This window comes from Gouania willdenowi, chromosome 22 (assembly GCF_900634775.1).
Source record: "Gouania willdenowi chromosome 22, fGouWil2.1, whole genome shotgun sequence".
In the NCBI taxonomy this organism is placed as follows: Eukaryota; Metazoa; Chordata; class Actinopteri; order Blenniiformes; family Gobiesocidae; genus Gouania; species Gouania willdenowi.
In genome coordinates, this window is record NC_041065.1 from 13,048,109 (window position 1) to 13,072,456 (window position 24,348).

Here is a 24,348-nt window from a genome sequence, read left to right on the forward strand (position 1 = left end):
AAATGTGTATTTTCACTGTCATAAACCCACGTACACAACACCCTGAATGGATGGAGGCGACAGTCATGCCTGTGTTGCATCCTCCTGCATGTAATGTTTGCCTTGTAGAAATAACAGTGTAACAAAGTGACTAGTTAATATCTGCACAGCATGGCTAAAGCCTATTAGGAATTAAAGCAGATTGAAGTGTTATGCAAAGTCTCTGTACTGCGTCTGTTGGGTCTGGCTATTGGCCTGATGATAGCAGTAGGTTCCCTTTACAAATCCACACAGTGCACCCTTAGGTGAACTGAAGCACGAGCTGCAGTCGGCTGGTGTTAGTTTGAGGGGGGGGGGGAAAGGGTCAAAATGACATTATTGGTCCAACCAACGTTGGTGTATCATGAGACGTGCTTATGTTTGTAGTGCAGAGATTAGATCAACTGTTTAGTTGTCATGTGGCAGATGGTTGATTCCTAAAGCCAGTTTATGGACACCAACAGGCCTTTTGTTGGACACATATTGATGATTAGAAAATTAAATATGCCAATGAAGCCAATCAAGCCGTAATAAAGCAAGAACGCTTGCATTGCACGTCTTCTAAACTGGAGTCATTTGGACTGACCATCATAGTTAACCCTGTATGAGAGATTTATTTCACTTTTGTGGCAACAATGAACTTTTTTATTATACCTAACAACTGCTGGGCTGTGTGTTTTTTTTTTTTTTAATGCATATTTTATTTCCTTCCCCTGTTTAATTTTCAAGCAAATAAAAAAGGACACACACACACACACTTGGATTATTAATAACTAAAGATTATAGACACAGTTAAATAGATCAAAGCGTGCTTGCCCTGTATTTGGCTAAAATGCAAATCATATTTGATGTATGTAAAAAAGCAGAGGCGTAATATTCAAATGAATTGTTGACTTTTCCGTCATTTTCATGTGTAATTGAAGAGAGTTTGGCTACCTCAAAAGTGCTTTGAATATTGGATACAATGCATAAAATTCATTTGCATGCAAAACAGTACAGTGAGATGGAAGGCCATCCTTGCCCTACTTGTATTATTTCGTTTATTCTCTTGTATCTGGCTCTGTTTTATTTTTAATTTCTGTCCTCGTGCATGAAGAAAGGAAGGGAGTTTGATAGTTAGATATGCTAATTTATTTAGTTAGACCCTCTCACGTCCATTTTTATTTGCTTTGATATGCATTTTTAATATATAGCCCTGGGCTACATCTCATTTGGAGAAAGTTGGTTTTTCTGGAGATGATGAGGCTCTTCAGTGAGGAGGAGGCAGCCTGTGGAGCTTGTTTTAATGTGTACGTACTGTATGCGTGTGTACACGTGTGTGTGTGTGTGTGTGTGTGTGTGTGTTTTACACATAGAAATGCAGCTTGGAACATATAGAGATGATTTGATTATATTATATAAAGGTTGAGGATGAGCACTTAGTGAAAATGTTGGTTTTTTGCAACTTCTTTACGTATTATTCACCTTCAAACTACTTTTTAAAGCAAGTATATCTTTCCCAGGGGGAATATGAAAAGAAAACACAGCAGTGAAGTTGTTGGTGTGCGTGTGTGTGTGTGTGTGCATGCAGTGTGTACTTCAGAGGTTTGCTCGCTTGTCTTTTAATTAATGAATAAAAATTCTGTCTCTTTTTGTGCTACATCCAATTAGGGAGACAAATAGAATTAACAGAGTCTGAGCATTATCTGTCTAATGAATTAGCCTTTGTGTCTTGGTGCGCCCATTGTGCCGCTTCTTCAATCAAGCTCACACATTTGGCAGAAAGCATTGTCTCATTTTCTTTATGCATATGTAGATTGTGCATTTCTGCACACTCCTACATTTTTAATGGAGACATTATTTTTTTTTTTGTTGTTGTTCAGGATGTGAAGGTGCTGCTTTTTTTTTTTTTTTTTTTGGAGAGCTTTTCTAAAGGGAGTGATAGTAGTTTTTGTAAGTTTTTAGAAGTTGAAAAGAAAATACAAGCCTGGACAGTGATTTGCTGTGTTGACATGCACGCAGCCCTGTAATATACCTGTGTTTTCTATTTTGATTCTACCCATCATCTTGGGGATTGATGTTCAGACATCATTAAATCACTTCGTTGTTGACTCGAGCCACTCTGTTGTTTTGGGATGTCTGGCCTTATATTTTATATTTGATTGGTGCTCAGAGGCAGGGCCCGCTTGGCAGGCGTATCCAATCATCAGTGCCTGCAACGAACACAGGCGATGCTTACTTGTTGCATCCTCTCTCTCTCTCCCTCTCTCTCTTTCTCTCTCTTTTTTGAGCTGAATGTAAAGTGTAAATGACTGCAGTCAACAGTGATTTAGAAAAAAAAAAGAAATCATTGGATTCTTTGCATGTGTGCTTTTATTGAAAGCATCTGCAGACATTGACAGTTGAGACGCACGTTTACACGGTCATACAAAAGCTTGTATTTCATCGGATCTAATCAAAAGCAGAGATATCTGTAATGAAATGTCAGTTACAGACGTTCATATGTCGTTTATTATGCAATTTTAATTGCTGCTGAATCCATGAATCACAATATAATTGGTTTTCAGTTACTTTTTTTTAACAAAGACATTCAAGAACTCAATGTGGCGTCACTGCAGTGAAGGATATTGTGTTTTTTTTAAATTTTTTTTGCTGGAAAGAAAGTTTTCAGGCATAAATATAATCGCCTCGTGTCGTCCATTTAAAGACGCTGCTGTAAATTATTAGCTGCTAAATGAAGGACTCTTTATATGGCCGATAATTGAGGGTGTTTTGAAAGCTCAGCTGTTCAATGGCTGTGCACCTACACTTTTCTAAAGTGGCTACATGTAATTACCAGCTCAACCTAACACAAAAAAAGTGAGAGTAAGGTGTGTTTTTTCTTTCTTTCTTTCTCTCTCTGTTTATTCTGTGTGGCAAGATGTGTCTTTAAATGTCAGCTGCTTTATGATTTATGGCCCTATGTGTGTTTCTGGCATGTCAGCCATTTATTTTGTTCACACACACACACAGACACACACGCAGCACACACATTTCTTTCACTTTCCACCAGTGTTTCTGGGGAATTTGAGGGAAATTCAATGATGCTGCTAAATCAATTTTATTTGAAATTCCTAGGGATGTAGGCAGAGTGCAGGAAGCGAAGGGAAGGGAGATGGTGCCAGGCAGGTGTTTATAAATGGGAAACAGGGGACAGGAGCTGAGCTGCATTCTTCTGCTCTCCTGTGGCCTCGCTGCACTACAGGCCGGTCTGTCCCATATTGTCTCCTGCTTTTATATTAATTACAACTTGTATCATCAGCCGTCAGTTGCTCACCCCTGCAAATAGAAAAGGCGGTTTCTGGAGACCATGCACACTCTTTCTGTATCTTACGCTTTATTTCGTGCTATTGTGTGCACTTGTTTTGTGCTTCTGCTTGCAACATGCATGCATGTGTAATTTTTTTGCAAGTCTTCTCCCCCTCCTGCTCTTTACCACAATTAGAGAAAGAGGATGGAGTGAACCATGTTTGACTCCTAATTATACCCAGCTTTAGGGAATAGTGCCCCAGACTAGAGTCTGCTTGTTTCCTACTGTATAGTCTTTATTTCTGCGTGTTGTGTTGGTTGAACACGACTGTTTTGGGTGACATGGTTTTTCTTCTTGCAATTTGTTTGAACTTTATTAGAGCCACAGGGGTTGTGACAAAATGGTTTGTGTTGCACACAGCCGTTTGTGATGATGCTCCCTCCATAGCTCAGAGAAGAAGCTCACTAAATTATTCATGTGGAGGAAAGGCTGTTGCTTGTGTCGCCTTGTTGAGCGTGGAAAGTTAACACTGTTGTTTTGATGTTCGTTGTCTTGTTTTGCTGACATGGTTATGGACGAGGGCTGACTTGCAGGTGTTTAAAGAGGAGTCTGCTACTTATTCACTTGTCAAACATGTACTGTATAATTATTATTGAGTCATTTGATATATGGTGTTCTGCAGGGTATTTTTTTTTTTGTCCTTTTAAGAGACAGAGCCTTTATTATATACCTGCACATGGGCCCATTAATTCAGCAGCATGGGCAAACCACAGCAAAAATATTATTCCGTTTAACATCATTAGCTGAGGTGTCTTTGAATTTAATTCAGTGCCAGCACCATTAAAAATGACACATTACTCTGCGATGATGGCTAAATTAATTCCTATCGATCCAAGTGTTGCATTAGGCCTACTCTGATGCTGATGCTGTGAACATCGCTCACATGTGTTGCAGAGAGACAGAATAAGAGAGTAAGAGTGTGTGAGAGCAGGACGGGCAGTTCTGCAGGTCTGTCCTGAAATGTGCTGGCATTGATACTGTCGTTGGGAGGAAGTAAGAGTGAGTCATTTTCATTCCTTTAAAACCAAAACAACAACAACCTGTTCTGCAATCCACACATTGCACTTTTGTTAGAGAAGTTAGAGATTTTGTGTATTTGTATGGTGTTTTTTATATTGTGTTGTTTTATGGTTTTACATTTTTCTGACTCCCACACTTTCTGCTGACGATTTTTATTTGTGTACCTTGTCTTAAGCGTGCTCCTGCTGCAAAACTAATATCCCTTCATGGGACAATAAAGAGATTCTGATTGTGATTCTGTTCTGAGACTTCATCATTCGGCGTACGGAAAACTTTCCACGTCTTTCTTCTTTTTTTTCATGTTGCATTTGACAAAAAGAAAACAAAAAGACTTTGATTTCATGGGCTTTTTCTTTTCCTCACCCTAGCTTATGCTAACAGACCTTATTCCAGTGGAGTGTGCCATGTGTTGATCAGTACCCCATAGAGTAAGCACATCACAATCATATATCCCTCTTGGAGCTGGGGCACTCTGCCCTCACAGACTCTGGAGGACTAAAACCCACGCTTGGGCCATTGTTTGCCCTGTCTTCTTACCCCTCTTCTGAATAATTCTCTGAGCTCTTTATCTGATTGCCATCCGGTGAACAGCTGACGCTGAGAGGGTCTTGAGTGGAGCGCAGAGTCTGAAGGGTCTTGTGTGTTTCTGTCTGCTGTTTTCAGCTCCAAGCTGTTTGAGAAAACAGCCCGCCTTCCCCCAAAAACATAGCAGATAAAAGAGCCTGGCTCTCAGGCATAGCAGCATAGCCTTGCCTCCACAGCAGAGCAAGCAGGAGCACATGAGGACTGTGCGCCCAAAGGAACTCGGCAGCGCCAGGTCCCATAGCCTCGATTCCCCTCAAACCTCTGTTAGTGTCCAGGCTCGTGTACCGTACATTCAGGTACAAAGGCAGGAAAGCAGCCCTGCTCCTCACTTTTTAAGCTGAGGGAAAAGCAATTCATCAGGAGCTCAACTCAAGAAGGACAAAATGGTAAAAATGACTACTTCTTGGGAAAAGGTTTTGTGTTTGTGTGTGTGAGTGAGTGCGTGTGTGAGCGAGAACAAAACTCTCACAGCAGGAACTGAGAAGTGGGTTGAGGTTTGTGGGAAGCCTTGGTGAAGGCTTGTGTTTGTTTGGCTTGGACTCTGCTCAAGGGGCTGCTTCTCTAGGGCCACAGACAAAGCTGGGCTTACATTCGCCAACATTTTGTCATCAAGCTCAGGTGACATGTTAAATTGGGAAAGACTAGCTGGGGGTTTGTGTTATGGAGGAAGCGGTATCAGCTCTGTGTGAGAATCCTTTTTTTTGGGAGTGCGTGCATTTGCAGGCCCGAGCATAGTAAGTGACGTGATCGGTTTATCCCTCCATTGCCTGAATGGCAGAGGAAATTCCACCTCAAGCCTGTCTTTATGTGGCACTGATAAAGCTTTTCCTGTACAGTAGAAAATCCTGCTTCTCTATGTGAACTGACAGGGCAGTGGCAATGGCCAGGAAAAGAGGAGGATAATGAGAAGGAAGCCATATAAACTACAGGAGTAAAGAAAGTCCCCTAAAAACAATGTTCCTGTTTAGGGTTTTTTCTTTTTGAAGTAGCTAGCAGAGATTCCTCAGCTCCATATTTGTGTTAAGCGAGTGGGCAAGGCGTGCATGTGTGTTTATACATCTTGTTCTGATATGCCAATGAATGTGCATGGAAGTGCTTTATTTTCAGGCTGCGTGTGTGTATGTGTGCGTGTGTGTGCGCGTGCGTGCGTGTGTGTGTGGACACATTTTTGGCAGAAAAGCAATTACATCACATGCTCATTTCCGACAGTGATTAATGGTTGATGTGGTGTGCTCTGACTTTTTAACACTGTAGTTCTCATTGATGTGGATGCCTCTATTGGATAGGGTAAATCTATCTAAAAACTCATGTCATTTTCAAGCTTTAGTCCTTTGCAGATTTGTGAGTTTAAGGTTCAGGTTTGTAAAAAGTTTTTTTTTTTAAAGATGAAAGCCTTGGTTTGACAAGAGAATGTGCAAAGACTTTTCTATGTTTGCTAGCTGAGTGAAAAGCATTGATACTATTTTCCATCAAAGATGTCAGTCAACCACCTAGCAAACTTATACAGACTCTGTTTCTCTTTTGTCTTCTTCTACCTTCTCCTCCCCCCCATTATTCCTGCTCTCTACACTCCTGGTTTTGTGGTCTGGACGGGAAATGTGGTTGGATGCACGGATGGATGGACGGATCCCACGCTCACTTTCTCCCTTTTCAAACCTCAGAACCCAGCTTCCTGGAGAGACCACGATGACGCCACGTCCACACACTCGGCCGGCACACCAGGGCCCTCCAGCGGGGGACACGCTTCACAGAGCGGTGACAACAGCAGTGAGCAAGGTGAGTCATGGCACGAATGGACAGGCACGCTCACATTCACTGACATCTGTGCAAGTGTGCACTCAAGCATTTATACATAAATATCCATAGATTCAGCTGGACAAGCACAAATCCATGCAAGATGTACAAATATGCACGTGGATAGAGTTGCCAGCACTCTATGCATAGAAGGCTATAGAGTTTGGGATTCATTTTGAATAGATGGCACATCTCTCTTTACATTATGTCCCAGTCCTTTCTATTGCACTCAGGATAATCCCCATTTTTGACTGCCATCCACGTAAACACACCTAAAAATGAACATGCTCATAGACCACCCCGGTAGAAGGCTTTCCAAATATGTTGCTATTTAAAGTCACACAAAAGCTGATGATTAATTGGATATTCCTGCCAGTTCTTGTTTTAATTTAAGCCATGTTAACTTTGCCCACACAACAGCTCCTAATTATGCCTCCCCGCTTCCTGTGTTATCTCCTCCATGACCTGCCAACAGTAATAATGAGCATCAAAACAAACCCATTTGAAATTATTAAGTGCGTTTACAGCTACCTGACGTTTATTTTTGTTTCCCTCTCTACTAGTTTTGACTCGTAACTTGTCAAACCACACAGCCGAAACGCGAAATTGAATGTCACACATTGTGTTTTTTTGACACTTAAGTACAGACAACAAGCACCTTCTTTCCCTCCTTTGCTCATCTTATCCCTCCTTGTTATGATTGCAACAAAACATAACTTAAAATGTGTGTGTGTGTGAGTCTATGCGTGAAGGGGTGTGAGTATGTGTGTGTGTTCAGCATCACTTTTTTAGAAACATCTGTGTGTGCCCTCTGACCAGAGGTGTAAAGAGTACTGATATCTCCTACTGAAGTAGAAATACTGTTACTTGATTGAAATTACAAGTAAGTCATACATGCAATACTCAAGTACTAGTAAAAAGTAGCTCAACTGAATAGTACTCAAATTAAAAGTTACTAGTTACTTTCACCCCCCACGTTTAGTTTTGGTAATAAATCTTGCCACGGTTCCCTTGCGTAAAGTGAAAATCTCATGTATAAACTTAAAAAGGAAGAGAACAAATCTTGCACGATTGGAACTTAATTCATTTTCCACAAAGGCATCTATATAAAATAAAAGGTTTGTCAAAAAAAAAAAAAAACAATTCTTTTTTAAATACAATAGCTAAATTTGTGAACTCTAAAACAGTGCTTTGCCAAATATGCCATGTGGGTAACAACATAATAGGTAGAAACCCCAACCTGAACCGAAGAAAGTAGTTGGGCACGAAATGGCACGATTAAGAACAAATGGATTATGTGCAATGTGCCTTGAAACGGAAATAATATATATATATATATATATATATATATATATATATATATATATATATAAAATTTACTCAGTAACAGTAGAGTGTAGAAATGTACTGAGTTACTTATTTTAAAACGTACTTAAGTCGAAGTAAAAATAGTGATTTGGAAATATACCCAAAAAAGTACAAGTACCCATATAAACAACTCAGTTACAGTAACGTGAGTATTTGTAATCCATTTCTTTCACCTCTGCCTCTGACTGAGTCCAAAGGTTTTCAAGTAGTTTCATCACGCTGTCTAAATGCACATCTACACTCACGTGCACTCAGACTGAAGCATGTTTAATCTTTTCCATGTCTATGGTTTTGGCGATAAGTGATCAAACCCATTGATGGAGCGTGTGCTCTGCAGTAAGGCCGTGTAAATCATCTTTTTCCCCAAAGACCTAAGACAGCAGCAGGAGCAGTTGCAGCTTGGGAGGCATTATCGACCACAGATTGATGACCATCACAGACCTCTGTGGTTAGCTGATGTCAAGACGAGTTGGATCACAAGCTCCAACAGAACAGTTGGAGAGAAAAAAAAAAAGATGAGAATAAAGGGCTGATTCTAAGTGTACAACATTGATATCTTACATCTTTCAGACAGAAAGTTTGATGAATAATTTAGAGTATATTTTTAACTTTCTAACCCGATTGCGAATGCATTAAAAATCCACAAGAAACACTTTGGGAAAAAAAAATCTGATAAATTGCAACAAACTACGTGATAATCTTTTGCCGAGCAATAACACGAGGCCAAGCTGCTTTCAGAATCAAATCAGAAGACAGCTAAACATGAAGAGTTTCTCAGTGTTCTTTGCAAATGTAAATAGCATTGGAGATGATGTGCAATGGGGAGGGGGGAGGGTGGTGCAAGAGGAAGAAATGCACTGCCTATTGATTATCTTACACACATAAGTACAAGTGACCTGTAATCCACAGAGCACTTATCGACTCCTTTCCCCACCGTATCCAGTAACAACCAATCGATATGGGCCAAAGACAGTTACGGTACAGCAGCGTGCAACGGGCCAAGATAGACCTAGACTAGATCAGGGTCCGATCCTGACCTGCAAGAGATTTGGTAAATGAAAAATCCTACATCTTGACAATTCATGAAAAAAACACGCACAGAGATAAGAGAATTAAAAGAGGGCGAATGAAGAACTATTGATGCTCAAAGGTGAAAGAGTAGAGAAGGTGAAAAAGTAGGTTCAGTGAAAAAAAGAGAGAAAGAAAAGAAAAAGAGAACAAGGGTAGCTGATTTAATGGTCTAATGAGGCCGTCCCCTAGCCAGTTGTTTTGTGTGAGGCATGCTCTGACCTTTCGCTTCGCTCGGGAGCCCCGCCGCCTCATTTTTCACATTCTTGCAATTACGTTAACGCTTGAAGCACTCGCTGACTCCCGACGCTGCCCCTTCCACTCTGACTGAGCCTCTCCTCTACAACCTCTCCACCTTTTCCCTCTTCTCCTCCTCTCCAGTCCACTCCACACATAAACTCGCCTCATATCTCAATGCATTCAACATAAAATTTGAGGTCGGCACTCTCCAGTCCGTAGAGAAAATGTGAAATCTGTGCTTCACTTCAGTAATGGGGTCTTTAACAGCATGGCCCCTGTTAAAAGGGGTGACCGTGTGGATGCACTGGCTAAGACCGGATAGATGAGAGAGAGTGAACGAGAAGAAGTGAGGGTAATAGTTTATAAAACAAACACTATATTTCTGGTATTAGCTGCCAAAAAAAAGCTTTTTACATCCAACTTGAACTCTGCCTTGTATGTATGTGTATGTGCTAAAATAATGATGAAGAATACTTTCAAGAATTGCCAAAGTCTTTCGCTCTGAATAAGTGATTGGAAAACATAAAGGATTTCAGGAGCTTTAGTATATCAAGTCGACATGGTTGCTGTATAAGTACTTCCCCAGTCTTTTGTCTTTGTCTTTGAGTTATGTGCTACGCTTTTGCCAAAAACAATTTAGCAACCACTGCACAAATATGTTCTATTTCTTCTGAGGGATATTTTATTATTGTGAAATAAACTAAGGTGAAGCATGTTTGCATGGCTTACGGTTACTTAGACGTGTGTAAAAGCTCTCTCAGATCCGCTGCCCCTCCTTAATCTCTTCCTCAAACCACTTTCTTTTTTTTTTTACAACTTCACCTAAAAAAAGAACATTTGAATAATAACCCTCAGGGTACATTCTGTACCGTCACCTTTTGACTCAGGAGGAGTGACTCTCCATGTTTTGGTCGATAAACAAACATCAGCGCTGAAGGTTAGGGGGTTGACAAGGTAACAAACAATAAGTTGATTGGCTCTGGATGCACATTGTTTTGATTAAGAGCCTTTTGAAGCTCCTCCAAGCTAATCGAGAAACATCAGACATCAGTTGCAGGGAATTCAGCTTGATGAATGTGCTTTCCTTTTAGACACTGCTTGTCTGTAGGCAGGTGTCTGTACTATGTTAAGCACACAAAGTGTGATGAACAGTGCGCTCCCCACACCAAACACGGTAAAGTCAAATGCACTCAGTCATGAAATGTAAATCCCTAAACCCTGATTCAGCATGATGGGAAATGTCCCAGCATCCCCCTACTTTATTTTATGTGTGTGTGTGTGAGAGAGAGAGAGAGAAAGAATGTCTCAGCTCCCGTCCACACTTGTAATTATTAGCTATGCATGAAGACCAAATCCACATTGACATCTTGAGTGCTGAGCAAAGGGGCTTTCTGTACAATTCCCAGATTCTACTGTAGTCGGAAAAGGCTCAACCGAAGAGAGGAGGAAAGCATTTTGTACATTTTCTCAGCAATTGAACAATCCCCTCGCTCTGTGGATAGATAGACTCCCCAGAGAGACTTGAGGGAGGCACAGATGGAGAGAAAGGGAGGAAGAGAGGGAGACTTGAGTGTTCAGCTCTAAGGGAGCATGCTGCGCTTGATGGTGTTGTGGTACATTTGTGTGATTGTGTGTGTTTGTATACGTGGTGAGTGTGGTCAGCTCCCTTGGCCCTTGCTTGGGGCCCCAATCAGGACTGTCTTTGTGGTTGTGCTCGAGAGGGCGAGGTCATACCCAGGGACACGATTCCTGGTGTCCCGACAGAACAACCTTTTGACTCCAACCCCTTTTGTTTTTTTTTTAGACTTTTGTGATTACTTTATCAACTCAGAAACAACATATACGGGTCAAAGAACAACCCAAAATATTACATGGAAGAATTTATAACCACAGGAGGAGGAGCCTCACAATTTCTGCTTAATACAACCTGCCAGCGTTGTTGCATTTTAGTAGCTTCTACTGCAGCTCTAAGGGGATTGGTCACTGGTGTCAGTGTATATAAAATATATGACCTGCATGTTTGTGTGTGTTTGCGCCTGTGTGTGTGTGTACGTGTATGTGTGGGCATGCTTGTGCATGTGTTAGCTGGTTGCCTCTAAGTGCCTGTTAGAGTTTAATTTAATGTTGTAATTAAAGCTGAATACTGGCCCATAAACAACAGATAAACAATAAAGCAGACCCAAGCCCTGCTGTTTCATGGCTCTCACTCCCAGCTGTTAGAGCACTGATAATTTTTACAGTGCCCCCACCTTACCGCTGCACAATGTGTGTGTGTGTGTGTGTGTGCACACATCACAGAGAACTACTGGGAAACAAAGTAGAAACACACAGGCCCGTTGGGTTCAGAGCCATGTTTCAAACGAGCTCAATTACAAATGATAACATGGATTCAATTTATTTTCATTTTGCTAAGCAGCAGGTGGAAGTGCAGTTAAAATAAACTGAATGAATTTATACCCGCTGGGTTAGGACTGCAATCTGACAACATTTGATCTGGAGCTTCTGTTTGCAACCTTAGCCTCATTGCTACATGTCAGCAACATGTTAGTCAGGTGTCTGTTATGGAAACGGTGCACGATGACTGTCTGACGGTTTGTTGGGAAGGGGCAGGGCCATTGTTGAAAGCTGAGAAGTGTTGCTCTGGAGGGGGAGAAAACATGGTACGGAGGGGATACTTTCATGATCCCATTAGCATAAAAGAGGCTAAATTATTCATGCGGAGTGCTTAATCTATGGGGAAAAGTATAGTTAATGCACATAGTTTTAAAATGGATCTCTCTCTACCTCTGCTCTAACACCAGATTCTTGCTGGATTCAGCATTTGTGGGCATTTACGGGAATGGCTGTCACTCTCTCGCACACATACATAGACATTAAACATGCGGGCATATGTGCTTGCTGCTGCACTTTGAGCTGTTTCAAGGGGCTCTGCTCTCAGGCCCATCCTCTCTCTCTTCCTCTCTCTATAAATCCTTTCTTTTCCTCTCTCCCCCTCTCTTTCCATTTGTTCCTCCATTTCTCTCAACTTCTCCTTCTCCCACCCCTCCCATCTCACGCTCTCTCCCACTTTCCTCTCCTTGCTCACCCCTCTCTGTCTCTCTCAGTACCGCAGACTTCCTGGCCCTCATCCAAAATGTGATTAAAGAGAATGATCAGCTCCCTGAGTTCCTTTTTTTTCTTCCTATTTTCCACTTTCCCTTCTTTTTTTGGGGGGTGTTTGTCTTTATTTTGACCCCGAGCCTACAGCCTAAAAACTGCTAAAAAACAAACAAGCAAACAAACAAACCCAAAGGTAACTGTAAACACATTTAAGCTGTCAATATTGCCAGTTATATTTCCAGTCAGACTTCCCACTATCCCATTGCAACCTGAACGTCTCATTTGTTCTGTGTTCTACCCTGGCTCCCCCTGTACTTCAACTCTGGATGGGGTCTGGTCCCTCTGCTCCATAATCATGAACAGACTCCTAGTGTGACCCGACCCAAGTCAGCCTGGCCTAACTTGGCCAAGAACGAGGTCCTACACAGCAGGAAAGGCACATTAACTGGGTCAGCCTAATGTGCAAACTAATGTTTGGAGAACATAGGGAAAAAATTACCTAGATTATTCTGACAGCAGCTGAAGAGAATGTCTGCTTTGCACCCTTATTTGAAAGCTAGGATGAATGTTTCCCTTTTTTGTAGCCTCTGAAAGAAAGAAGAAAAAGCACAGCGAAAATAGATTTGTAAGAAAATAATCAAGGTTGAACTCCAGTAGGAGTGGATCGGACGTTTTCATTCTTTTACCCCAAGGCTTTGGGTGTAAAACAATGAGAAATTACATTGATGCTGTTGTATCAGTTCATTATGCTGAGGTTTTGCACGCCCATGTCCTGTTGCTGATTACTACAGTACATGTGGCGTATGGTGAGAAGTGCACAAGGGTCTGATGTAATATGGCTGAAAGGGATTGGAGCGCAAGTCCCAAAAGACAATTCCACGTCCATTAAAGGGGCAGCCGCCACTGCATTTTCACAAGCATGACAGTAGTTCAGTTCTTTAAAGAGAGAGAGCGAGAGTGTTTTCCTAGGAAATTTTCTGTCTTGTTTTAGGGGGATAGCCTGAAGGGGGTCAGCCAAGAAGTCACCCTTAAGAGGTGATAATCCAATTGCTCTAGTACTCAGCAGATTTGTTTCGCCCTTGTCTTGCAGTCTGTTTGTGTGTGTGTGTGTGTGTTTTCTTTGTTTTTTTAAAGAAAATGTAGGCATGTGTGTTTGTATATGGGAGGTGAGGAAGGCAGAGATAGCAAGATGCCACTGGTTTCTGTGTCCAACCTCGGGCCCCTTTCAAGATCAGAGAAAGGTAATGGAGGCCATGTCTGTCAAAGGCACACCTGCAGAGAAACTCCGAAAATCCTGACTGCCATTTTACATGGGCCCGTTTAAGGTGTGCTTATTTGGAGTTTAACCCTGACTTCAAATGTCCCTTTCCCTTTGTGTATGACCAATGGGCCTTGTGCTCCATTACTTTCTTTTCTTTCTTCTGCCTTTCTTGGCTCTTTAATCTCTTCCACCACCCCCACCCCTCCCAGTTCTCCTCCCCCTAATCTCCAAACCCCAAATCACAGCAAAGGTCCCTCCAAAACACAGCGCCCGATTAGAGCAGAGTGGGCTTAGCAAGGCTAGTTGTAGCTTGCTCACATGCTGTGTGGTTTTCTCCTGTGTAAACTAGGGTTTACACATTGAAGGATATTTGAAGTCAAGCTAAGCAGCTATACCCTACAGGTAGTGCTTTAACCAATGCCGCCACCTTCCAAGAGAGTGGGAGGACGATAAAGGAAGTGTGTTACAATCCGAGTTCTGCGTCTCTGCAGCTGATTTTCACGCACACATCTTTCACATTTATGCAAAGCTTTTCAGGGCATTATGCAAGATAAGCTCATTTTCTAGTCTGATTCCCACTCTAGCACATGCTTTAATGACTCTTAAAGCCAAGGGCTGCTTTTTTAAGGTATAATAGCAATCCTGCGGTCTCAAGGTTTCTACATAGTTAGGGTGCTTTTTCCACACCTGATCACTTTTGTTCACCCTATTTAGGGCTATTGGGGGGTACAGGCGGAGGTGGACGATTTGACAGCGGTTGCTGCCATGAGCCCTAATGTTTATTGGAAGCAAGCGTCTAATAATTTTTGATTACCCCAGAGGAAGTATTAGCCATGTTAGTCGGAAGGATAATTTCTTATTTACATGCCCCAAGCAGTGAACACTGTGAAGGAACACTGGGGCTAAATGCACAACAAAACGAATCAAACATGCCAAACGAGATGCTCCATCCTCACTGGCTGCAGGGCTGAAGCTGAGAAAACCTTCATTATACGTTTACCATAATTCATTTAGAGGGTTATCAATTTGCAGAATACAGACAAGATGTTTGGAGGGGGAGGCGATGAGACCATATCAAACGAAGGAAGAGAAAAGGAAACAAGGGAGAGTGAGATGAAAAGGAGTAAGATATTCAAGGATTGCTCAGTGCCTGGATTTTTCAAATGCTGTTCCAATTACACACTTTTCCATGTTCTGAGGCATAACTTGCATGTTAAATGCTGCAATCTCCCCTCTTTTACCAGTGTCACACTCCACCCCCTAGAAAAGGAAAGAAGCTGATTTCCCTTCAGTAAAAGCTAGAATTCTCCTCTCCACCGATTGTTTTTGTTGAGATTCTCTTTCAAATCTTGTCCTCCTGATTCTCCTTGTTTGGCTTTACTTTGCTTACTCAAGGCTTTTATTTTTCAATTTCAGTTTGGATTTCAGGACAGTTACTGCATGTTTTTATTTTTTCTGTCTTGGCAACATAAACTGAGAGAAGAAAGGGAGCGTTAAAAGCATCTTTCCCACCACCGTTAGGCAAAGATGACTAAGGCTCCATTAGAACAATTGGAGGAAACTTACAGAAACCGGCAGTGTTTAAAGGAATAAAAAACAGTAAGAAAACACCACTATCTTGTGATAACCAGTGTTTTCTCCCATTATCGCCAAACAAAAACCTTGGAAAATACGTACGCTTTGTATAGCTTCATTCAAAAATAAAAACAATGAAAACAGAGAAGATGAAAAAGGCAAGAGCAAAAACAAAAAACAAAAAAAAACAAAAAATAACTCATTTAGCATTTTCCAAAGTGAGTGGGAATGCTGCATTGTTTAGTCCAAATACCTACTCCCAGGGATGCAGTCCTTAGACAACTAAGACTGCAGGAGACATCTGTGAAGCCTGACCTTGTGACCCCGGAAAGAATGCTCTTAAGGTGGGGGAAAAACTGCCTTTTCCACTGCATCATGGCCTACAGGACGGCCCAGTAGAGGCACAACAAACACAACCCCAAAAGATAACAACACGCTGAACAAACAGTCGATAAGGAAAAACAAAAATGAAGTGAAAACATAGATTAAAATTGATAAGATACATTAGTGAAATTACACAATTACAGATAAAGATACATGTAAACACAGAAGTAAGAAAGGGTTTTATAAAAGCAAAAGACAATAGGGAGGAAGGGAATGAAAGAAGTTGAAGGAAGACAGCATGTTGTAGAAAACACAGACGGAATCAGTCGGAAATTTGCCTCACAGGCCTGGCCGTCTCTTACTCCAATGGCCTCCCATGAGATCATTTTCATCCTTTATGAGTCAAAAGGAAGCCTGGTTGCAAATCAAAGGTTACACAAGCCAGAGCCTAAGCCCTCGGAGTGAGAGAGGAGAAGATCCCCGCTGCAAGGGCCCTGCTGCTATTCAAAGCACCTGCCATTGTGTGGGAGCCCATCCAGGCCCATTGTTGTGCAGAAATTAGTCGTGCTCCCTTTGGCTCCCTTCAACTCCAGAGGCATGCGGCGGACCCCCTTGTTGTTTGGAGTTCAGATACGTGGTTGGATAGATGCGTGGCCCTGGCTACCATCACCACTGGCTGTGGCCCTTTGCCCTTTCTCTCTCCCACAGCACAGTATCAGGGTTTTTTTTTAAATGTGCGCTCTGTTGTTCACTTTTGGGCTAACATTCCTACAGTTTTTCCTTCTTTCTTTTGTACTCCCACTCTCTTTTGGTGTATATGCTTATTGTTCTTCCGAGCACCCTCATTATACGCATGGTTATATTTTAAGGGCCTCTCTTTGATTTTGGTCTCATGGGGAGTGCGTAGTGAGCTGGTGGGAGCTGTAGGCCTGGCCTGGCTCTCAGGGCTCCCCAGCCAGCATCTCAGAGAGTGGGCTTAGGGGTATTGTTAGGCTGGGTACCAGTGTAGACGCTCTAGTGCTACTGCTAGTGCAGGGGGTGGATGTGAGAGGAAAATTGAAAAGTCAATAACGAAGGCCGCACCAAAAAAAAAAAAAAAAAAAAAGGAGGAGGAAGAGAGTGAAACAAAAGGAGATGGAGAGCTCCAAAAAGCTGAGCGCAATGGAACACTGCTAATTAATAGCATCAGGTGATGAGTTTTTTTTTTCTCCATCTGGAACTTTAGCAATGCTTATTAACTTGCAAGACAAGGTGATTAATTAAGTAATTCACAGCCAGACCAGGGGGACCTATCGTACCATGTCACATGAGGAAGGGTTATTACCGTCTCTTTTGGAAAATATACAAATTGCAACAGCAATGGTTTGTAGTCATGGGATAACAGAAAATAAGTCTAAAAAATGGTTGAGTCAGCAGTAAAGTTGATCATTTTGTTGACTAAATATTTTCATCGTTGAGTTGTTGTGCCCCCACACTTCAGGGCGCACCCTTCGGTCTTCAGGTCAGGTTATCCTAAAGAGCCCCAAAACTAATTTTAAAACTCGGGGAGACCTGGCGTTCCAGCCTGTAGCCCCCAGACTCTAGAATGACTTGTACCAGTCCCTCCGTGAGCTTGACTGTGTGGACTCTTTTAAAAAGCATTTGAAGACTTTGCTTTTCAGAAAAGCTTTTGGTTAATGTTTTTTTTATTTATGTTATCCTTTTGATGATGTTGCTCCTGTAGTTTTAAATTCACCTTTGTTTTGTACAGCGCTTTGTGATTTTTAGTTGTGAAAAGCGCTTTATGAAAAGAAATTTACTTACTTACTTACTTACCATGACTAATTAGAAAAAATACACGTAATCAAAAAAATTGAGTCCTATCAATAGATTAAAAATATTGTGCGATTAAATAATTATGCTATGTGATGCATTAATCTAACTAATACATTTTTTAATCTCGCCTAAAATTTCAGAGAAACGCCCTCAACTTGAGGTATTTTCATTTAAATTACATTATTGTGGCAGATCAAAATATATATATTATAGGGCTGGTTATCACCAGGTACCTTACAATACGATATATCACGATTATTTTTTGCCCACAATGACAATAGTATTGCAATACGGTAATACGCGATAACCGATATATCGCGAGAAAATTCATCCATGATACATTACGATATCTGTGTTACTGAAGAAATTCAGAATTTATTGACTGCACTGTATCCCTTTCACAGGAAATACATCCAAGTAAAACAAAGTGTATACTGCACAGTGGCTCTTCTTAACACTGACCACAACTAGTCACATGTCCTTGTGTTATGTTTATGTCTTTAAGGGAAGACGGATGCAAAATAGTGCTTCACCAAAATATTATTAATGATGTTTTTGAAAATTAACAAAATTAATGCAGAAAATACTAATTTCAGTGCTAGTATTATCAACTTCTCTGTAAACTTGGACACATATCAGTGCTGCTTAACAAGCATAATGAACTTGTTTTATGAAAACTGGAAAATTTCACTGCATATAAAAAATAAACATTACCCTGGCATCGATGGTCTCGTCCACAACAACACGCAGGTGAAGCTGCTCAGAGCGCCGCTGCTCCTGACGATAAACAGATGGAGTCGCACAGGCACAGCAAAGTTAAGTAGGCACTGGTGGGCTCTGTATTTATTTAAAATAATAATAAATAAATAAATAAATATCAATATTTGGCGCCAGTGAATTGATAACGTACCGCTAAACAAAACCATGCAATATATCGTTGTATCGATATTTTGGCACACGCTTAATGTATAACAAAGTATCTTAATAAAGTCATTTATTGCCCTTAACAAGCTTGAACCGTTTCCATTCCTCAGTATGTGAGACTAGACCCAAGGGCTGCTGACACCTTTAGTTTAAACCATCAGGGAAATATTGATGTATACTTTTGTCAATCTCCAAATAATAGAAAACACAAATGAAATAAAACATCAGGTCCCTATGTAATGCTATAAGTTAGTACGGACACTTTTGTGACCAATACCACTATTGAACACCAAATGTGTGGCTTTTTCTCTCCTTCAGAAGGGATATAATAAATAAAACAGACCCATCAATCACAGTACTGTAAAATAGTACATCAAAAACAACATTTTTCATCACAAAATAAAGTACTGTAATAACATCAAGTAATCACTTCTCGTAGTAGTAGCCCCGCCCACATTCTCTACCACTGATAGTGGTCGACTGTCTACTACAATCATTTATGCACTGACTTTTTTTCATTTGTCACTCATGAACTTATTCATTTTGGCTCTGAACCCTGTCATCTTGTCCGATGTGGACTGGCCACTCAATCTAGTGCAGTGTCCGCTGTCTGTGCTAGCTGCTACATAGTTAACATCAAGGTGGAAAAGCTCCGCTGGAGGCGAGAAGAGCTCCGCTGATCCACAAACTCTTTCTTGCACAATTTGCACACAACTGGCCTTTAGTCTTCCATCCGGTGTGTTTTTTTTTGTTTTTTTTTAACTGAAATTAATGGCCACAAAGACTTCTCATCAAGTTCTATCATTGTAGCCAGTGCATCAGTATTATGGGTATTTTTTTTGTGCGTTATTTTTTCCTGTAATTCATTAATTGCAATGAATGCGTTAAAGTGACAGCACTAAAAAATTTTTCAAAGCATATTAATATTTTAGTACATTAATAAAAACGGAACTCAAATCTGAACTCATGTCTGTGGTCTTACACATTGATCACATCTAATCTGTCTGAGTCTGTTTGCAAACATTAATACCAATTTAATATCAGGTTGACCAATGGTAATTGAATCTTCAAAAAATTAACAAACTCGTAACCTTTATATTTTGTTATATATAAATATATATATATATATATATATATATATATATATAGTTGACTACATCTGTGACGGATTTAGTCGACTAAAATCTTAATGTCATTTAGTTGACTAAATCTAGACTATAACTGAAATGAGTCATGATGAGTGCATTTTGACTAAAACTAAGTTTCAGTCAAAAGACTACAATTATGCTAAATAAATATATCTATACAAATGAATTAAAAATGTTTTTGTTTAATCAATGACATTTCTCTCTTTATAGTTCACAGTTTTGTACTTTATCAAGGCACAAAACTAGCTTGCTAAAAATTTGCCATTTTTCCAAAATACGGCTGATTCTCTTTCCTGTGGGTTGACGATTTACAAAGATAACTGAGGCTTTTTTAAATGAGGAATATTCTGGTGTATGTGATCACAATAATAGAAAAGGTTGTATCTTATTCCAATCTCTTCAGACCGTTGATCAAATGATGACATCTAAGAGCATTGGGCAGACTAGCAGTAATATAAACCAAGGTTTGCCATTTGTCTTTTTCACAGCGGTAATAGGCTCCTCTCTCACTGATCCCGTCATAGCAATTTCCTCTGCCAACAGCTGTCAAGCCCCTAAAATCAAAATTAGTGCCATGGAATTGGGTCTTAATGAAATGACCTGCTGGATTTACCTTAAGGACCGAGGCGGACAGTCAATACTAGCCTCGTCAAAGCCCTCTCTGTGCATGCTGCACTCCCATTAACGAAAGGAAATAGTCTCGAGTAAACGTATTAAGCACTACTTCCACCTTCTAATTATATTTTTTTCTTCTTCCTTCATAATTCATTCACTTTTTCATTTGTTCTTAACATCGGAAAAGGCTTTTAACTGTCTCGTCAATCTTCGAGAGGTGAAAATATTTGTTTCGAAAGCAGAATAAAAAATTCAGTGTCCAGGGTATTAACAATTGAAAGCTGTAATAAGGTGGAAGAAATGCAGCTTTATAACAAAACGCTGGGTTATATAGAGTGATACACACATAGGTCAAACCTTTTGACTCTCGACTTTGCTTCGCAGAGGAGTGTGTAAGAACCTGTGTCCTCCACTGGTTATTGACTTGTAAAGAAACCGTTAGGTGAGGGGTCTTGACAACACATGAGCTTCTGACTCTCTTGTAAAGCTGTATCTGATTTCTCTGCTATAGTTGGCTCCCCAGAGAGAGCCACTCTAGCCACTGTTGATCAGACCCTTACACGCAGCTGTACGGACAAAACGCAGCAATGAAAAGAACGAAAGAGTCGATCTGTGTAAAAAAAGAAACACTCTGCAACGGTTTCCCTTTTAGAATAAGTTTCAGCGAGGAGGGTGAAGAAGCCAAGGGAGCTGCTTGCATGGGGAGGGGGGGATAAAGTTTTAAACAGGAAAGTCTCATTGAGATCAATAATCTCTTTTTCTAGAGAGTCTTGTAAGCAATTAGGTCTAGGGGACTTGCTCAAGGTCCCACAGTGAATTTGAACCTGCAAACCACCAGTTACAAACCCACTTCTGTAATCACTAGGCCACTGCCTTCATGGTAATTCCATTGGTGAGCCTTGCAATGTTGACACGTAGGAATCTGCAGGCATTTAATTAAAAAAAAAAAAAAAAAAATACAGGAAAATATATTTAGAGAGCAGTGAGTATTAACCAAGTAAAATCCCTACCCTTTACAGATCTGACTAATTTATGAGAGTTAACTGCACTGACTGAGCGAGCGAGCGAGAGAGAGAGAGAGAGAGAGAGAGAGAGAGAGAGAGAAAAGCAGGTAAAGGAAGGGAAGTTTTCATTGACTCTCTGAGCAGGCAACATAAAGCCCTGAAGGGATCTCTCTCAGTTTGAACTTTATCAGGGGCTATGCTAAATCAATACGCTATCGGAAAAAGAATTAATTACTAAAGCAGAATAAAACAGCTGCATTTTAAACCAAGGATTCATCAATTCTGTAATCTCTTGGCTGCAGCTCAGGTGTCAGGAGGATCATTTTAGCTCCATGTAATGAGGAACTGTGGGAGTTTACCCCAACCCTCTGCCGTCCTCCACCACCTCCTGGTTTCAAACCCCATCTTTCAACCAACCACCCAACAAACAAACAGGCTCGCTCTTTTATTCGTATCCTCTCATAGTTATGATACCTCAATGTTATTTGTTCTGATATAATTATTAATGAATACTCTTTTTTGCTTGAGCACCACCCACCAAATTCCTGTCTTTGCAGGGATGGGACGAAGGTGTATTAAACTTGAAATCTGTGGTGTCAAAGCTTTACAAGAACTTGACATTCCTGCTTCTGCAGCCATTGAGCCAGGCATTCCCCCTCTCAAGTTTGATTAACACTGGTGTTGCACAATAGCTGAGACATTTCTAAGATATAAGAGAAACGGTGTAGGACAAGGGAAAAAACAACCTGCCAATAGCTCAAGTTATGAATGAAAAACATATTTTGGTGCTTGAGATTTATGAGGAAATGCAAGTGAAAAAGATGATGAACAGTGTTGGATTAACAGTAAAACATAAACGGTGCACAGAGTGTTCACTGTTTTTCACGGCCGCTGCCATCCGCTGCTCATATAGCTCTTGACCCTAGCCTAAAGCCTGTAAACCGACTGTCCTTGACTCCCCATAATGGGGGATTTCAAGGCAGGTTGAGAAAGGGTTATGGGTGATGAATTGGGTTTTTACTGAGCTCATTAGGAAGCCAAACAGAGTTTAGACTGGCAGAGCGGAGCAACAGTGCAGTAATCAGTTCTGCTCGCTTTGTTCCCTGCCTCCAGGACATTTGTGTGGAAAAAAAAAGGGAGAATTGAGAAAGAAAAAAACTTCATGGCATTTGGCTGATGAGAGGGCTGCTGAGCAGAGGCTACAATCTGATGGTTGACTTGTTGATTTATAAACCTTTTAATTCATTTATTCCCCTTAGCCCCATGTAAAAACTCTCATTACGGCTAATCCCCCTTTTGGATGGGTTTGTCGGTCAGGTGTCGCAAAGATGTCTTCCTTTTAATTCGGTTTATTTGACTTTGAATTGTAATTATGTGAGAGAAATAATTTACAGCTTCTGCTGCTATCTACATTGCCTCAAATAGAGGAAGCTCTTTTGAATCACGGCCAATCTAACTTGAAACTGGCAAGCAGCATACGTCTCCTCTTTCCAGCGATTTCGGTTCAACACTTTGATATACAATTGTTCCTTGCGGGGATTATAAAGCTGTTTATTCCCAGGCAGATCCATGTGTTGCCTTTGTGTAGACTCCATCTCTTTCTTTTGTGCTGTCTCATCACTTTATTAAACATATTTTAATTTGATAAGAACGCCGTCTGCTGTAGAAATATTACAGTATAGCTGTTTTAACTTAACATTATGCTGTTATCATTCACCTTTAGCATCAAAATATGTTTTTACTTAGTCTAAAATCAGATTTTGGATGTCGGGATAATTTATTGTAAATATTCATGCTTTGTTAGATGGGTTATTTCTAAAGCTCAGTGAGAGACTAAGTCAGAGTTTACGGAATCCTTCGTGGTTGGACTTTGGCAGTCATTGGCAGGTGGTTGAATCTGTTTATGGTGAAACAAGTCATGAACCAAGATTACCTGTGAGACCAATTAACCCGGTTCAGTCCTCGGTGTTGGTCGAGCAGCAGTTTCCTCACCAGTGTTAGAGTGCAGGGGGAGCAGGGTGGAGTTGTCAGGGAGGCAGAGTGTGAAATGTCTGGTAGAGACCCAGAGCCCTTCATGAGCCACTGATCCCTGTCTGCTGAGTGAGGGGCAGTCATGGGCATCGCAACTCTCTTCTCTTTTACCCCTCGACCAAAAAAAAAAATGGGGTGGAGGAAAGCGCCCCCATCCCCAGCAATTTAGCCCTTTGCCATTCATGCAAATTGAGTCCTGACATCTGCAACAGCCTGCCTCTTTCTTTTACACATCTTTATCCCCATCTCTTTCTTTAGCTTGTTTTCTATCTCATATAAAGCCTGCTGTAGATGGCACAGGCTGGTTTCAGCCGACATGCATTCAGATGTAGTTCAGAAGGAGAAGGCGATAATAGGACGTAGATTACCATTCATTACTTCTGCCAAGGAGGTATTTTTTATCAGCAGCATTTATTTGTTAGTTTGTTTGTCTGTTAGCAGTATTACATCAAAAGTAATAATAATAATAATACATTTTATTTGAAAACCAGCGCCTTCAGGTCACCCAAGGTCTTTTTACAGTGCATAGTATAAAACTATAACAGTGCATATTATAAAACCACAATAAAAGTTAAGCTAAAACACAGAGACAGTACACTATGGGAGATTCCATTAGATTTAGGAGGGGATCCAAATTAATATACTAATTCTGGATGAGTCTGAAAAAAACAAAAATCCCTATCTCTCATCATTGACAATGTTTCAATTATTATTATTTTTTAAAAATCTTGGTTCCATTAAATTTGACTCAGTTATGTGAAATACCCACAGAGTTTTATCCGAACCGGATCCTGACCGCGCATTTCATCACAAGCTTTTGAAAAGATGGGGTTGTCCATACATTCCGACCCACTGCATTGTGTTTAATAGAGATAGAAATTTCTTCCAAGCGTTTAAAGCGTGAACGATCAGGATCACTGATCCAGATAACTGCCAATATCTGGCAAAGAGGTTATTTGGCACTTTCGCTCTTGTAGTGCTCTTTTGTTTTTCTTTCTGATGCTTTTATATATTCTTCAATGCAGGTAGCAGGTTAAACACACTACTTCCTTGCCCCTAGCTCTTTCTTTACTTTTTTACCCTTTCCATTCCAGTCCAGCCCTCTATATTCAGGATGTTCACAGTGGGGTC

General features: G+C 40.7%; 1 protein-coding gene across 8 annotated transcripts in view; it reads left to right on the forward strand.

Annotated features, from left to right (window-relative positions):
* meis2a (Meis homeobox 2a) overlaps nt 1-24,348 on the forward strand; it is an 82,161-nt gene that overhangs the window by 5,435 nt on the left and 52,378 nt on the right. For all 8 annotated transcript variants that reach the window (XM_028437319.1, XM_028437318.1, XM_028437321.1 and 5 more), the window contains exon 7: nt 6,613-6,727. In XM_028437319.1, coding sequence (XP_028293120.1) covers nt 6,613-6,727 — 115 coding nt within the window. The remainder of the gene's footprint in view (nt 1-6,612; nt 6,728-24,348) is intronic.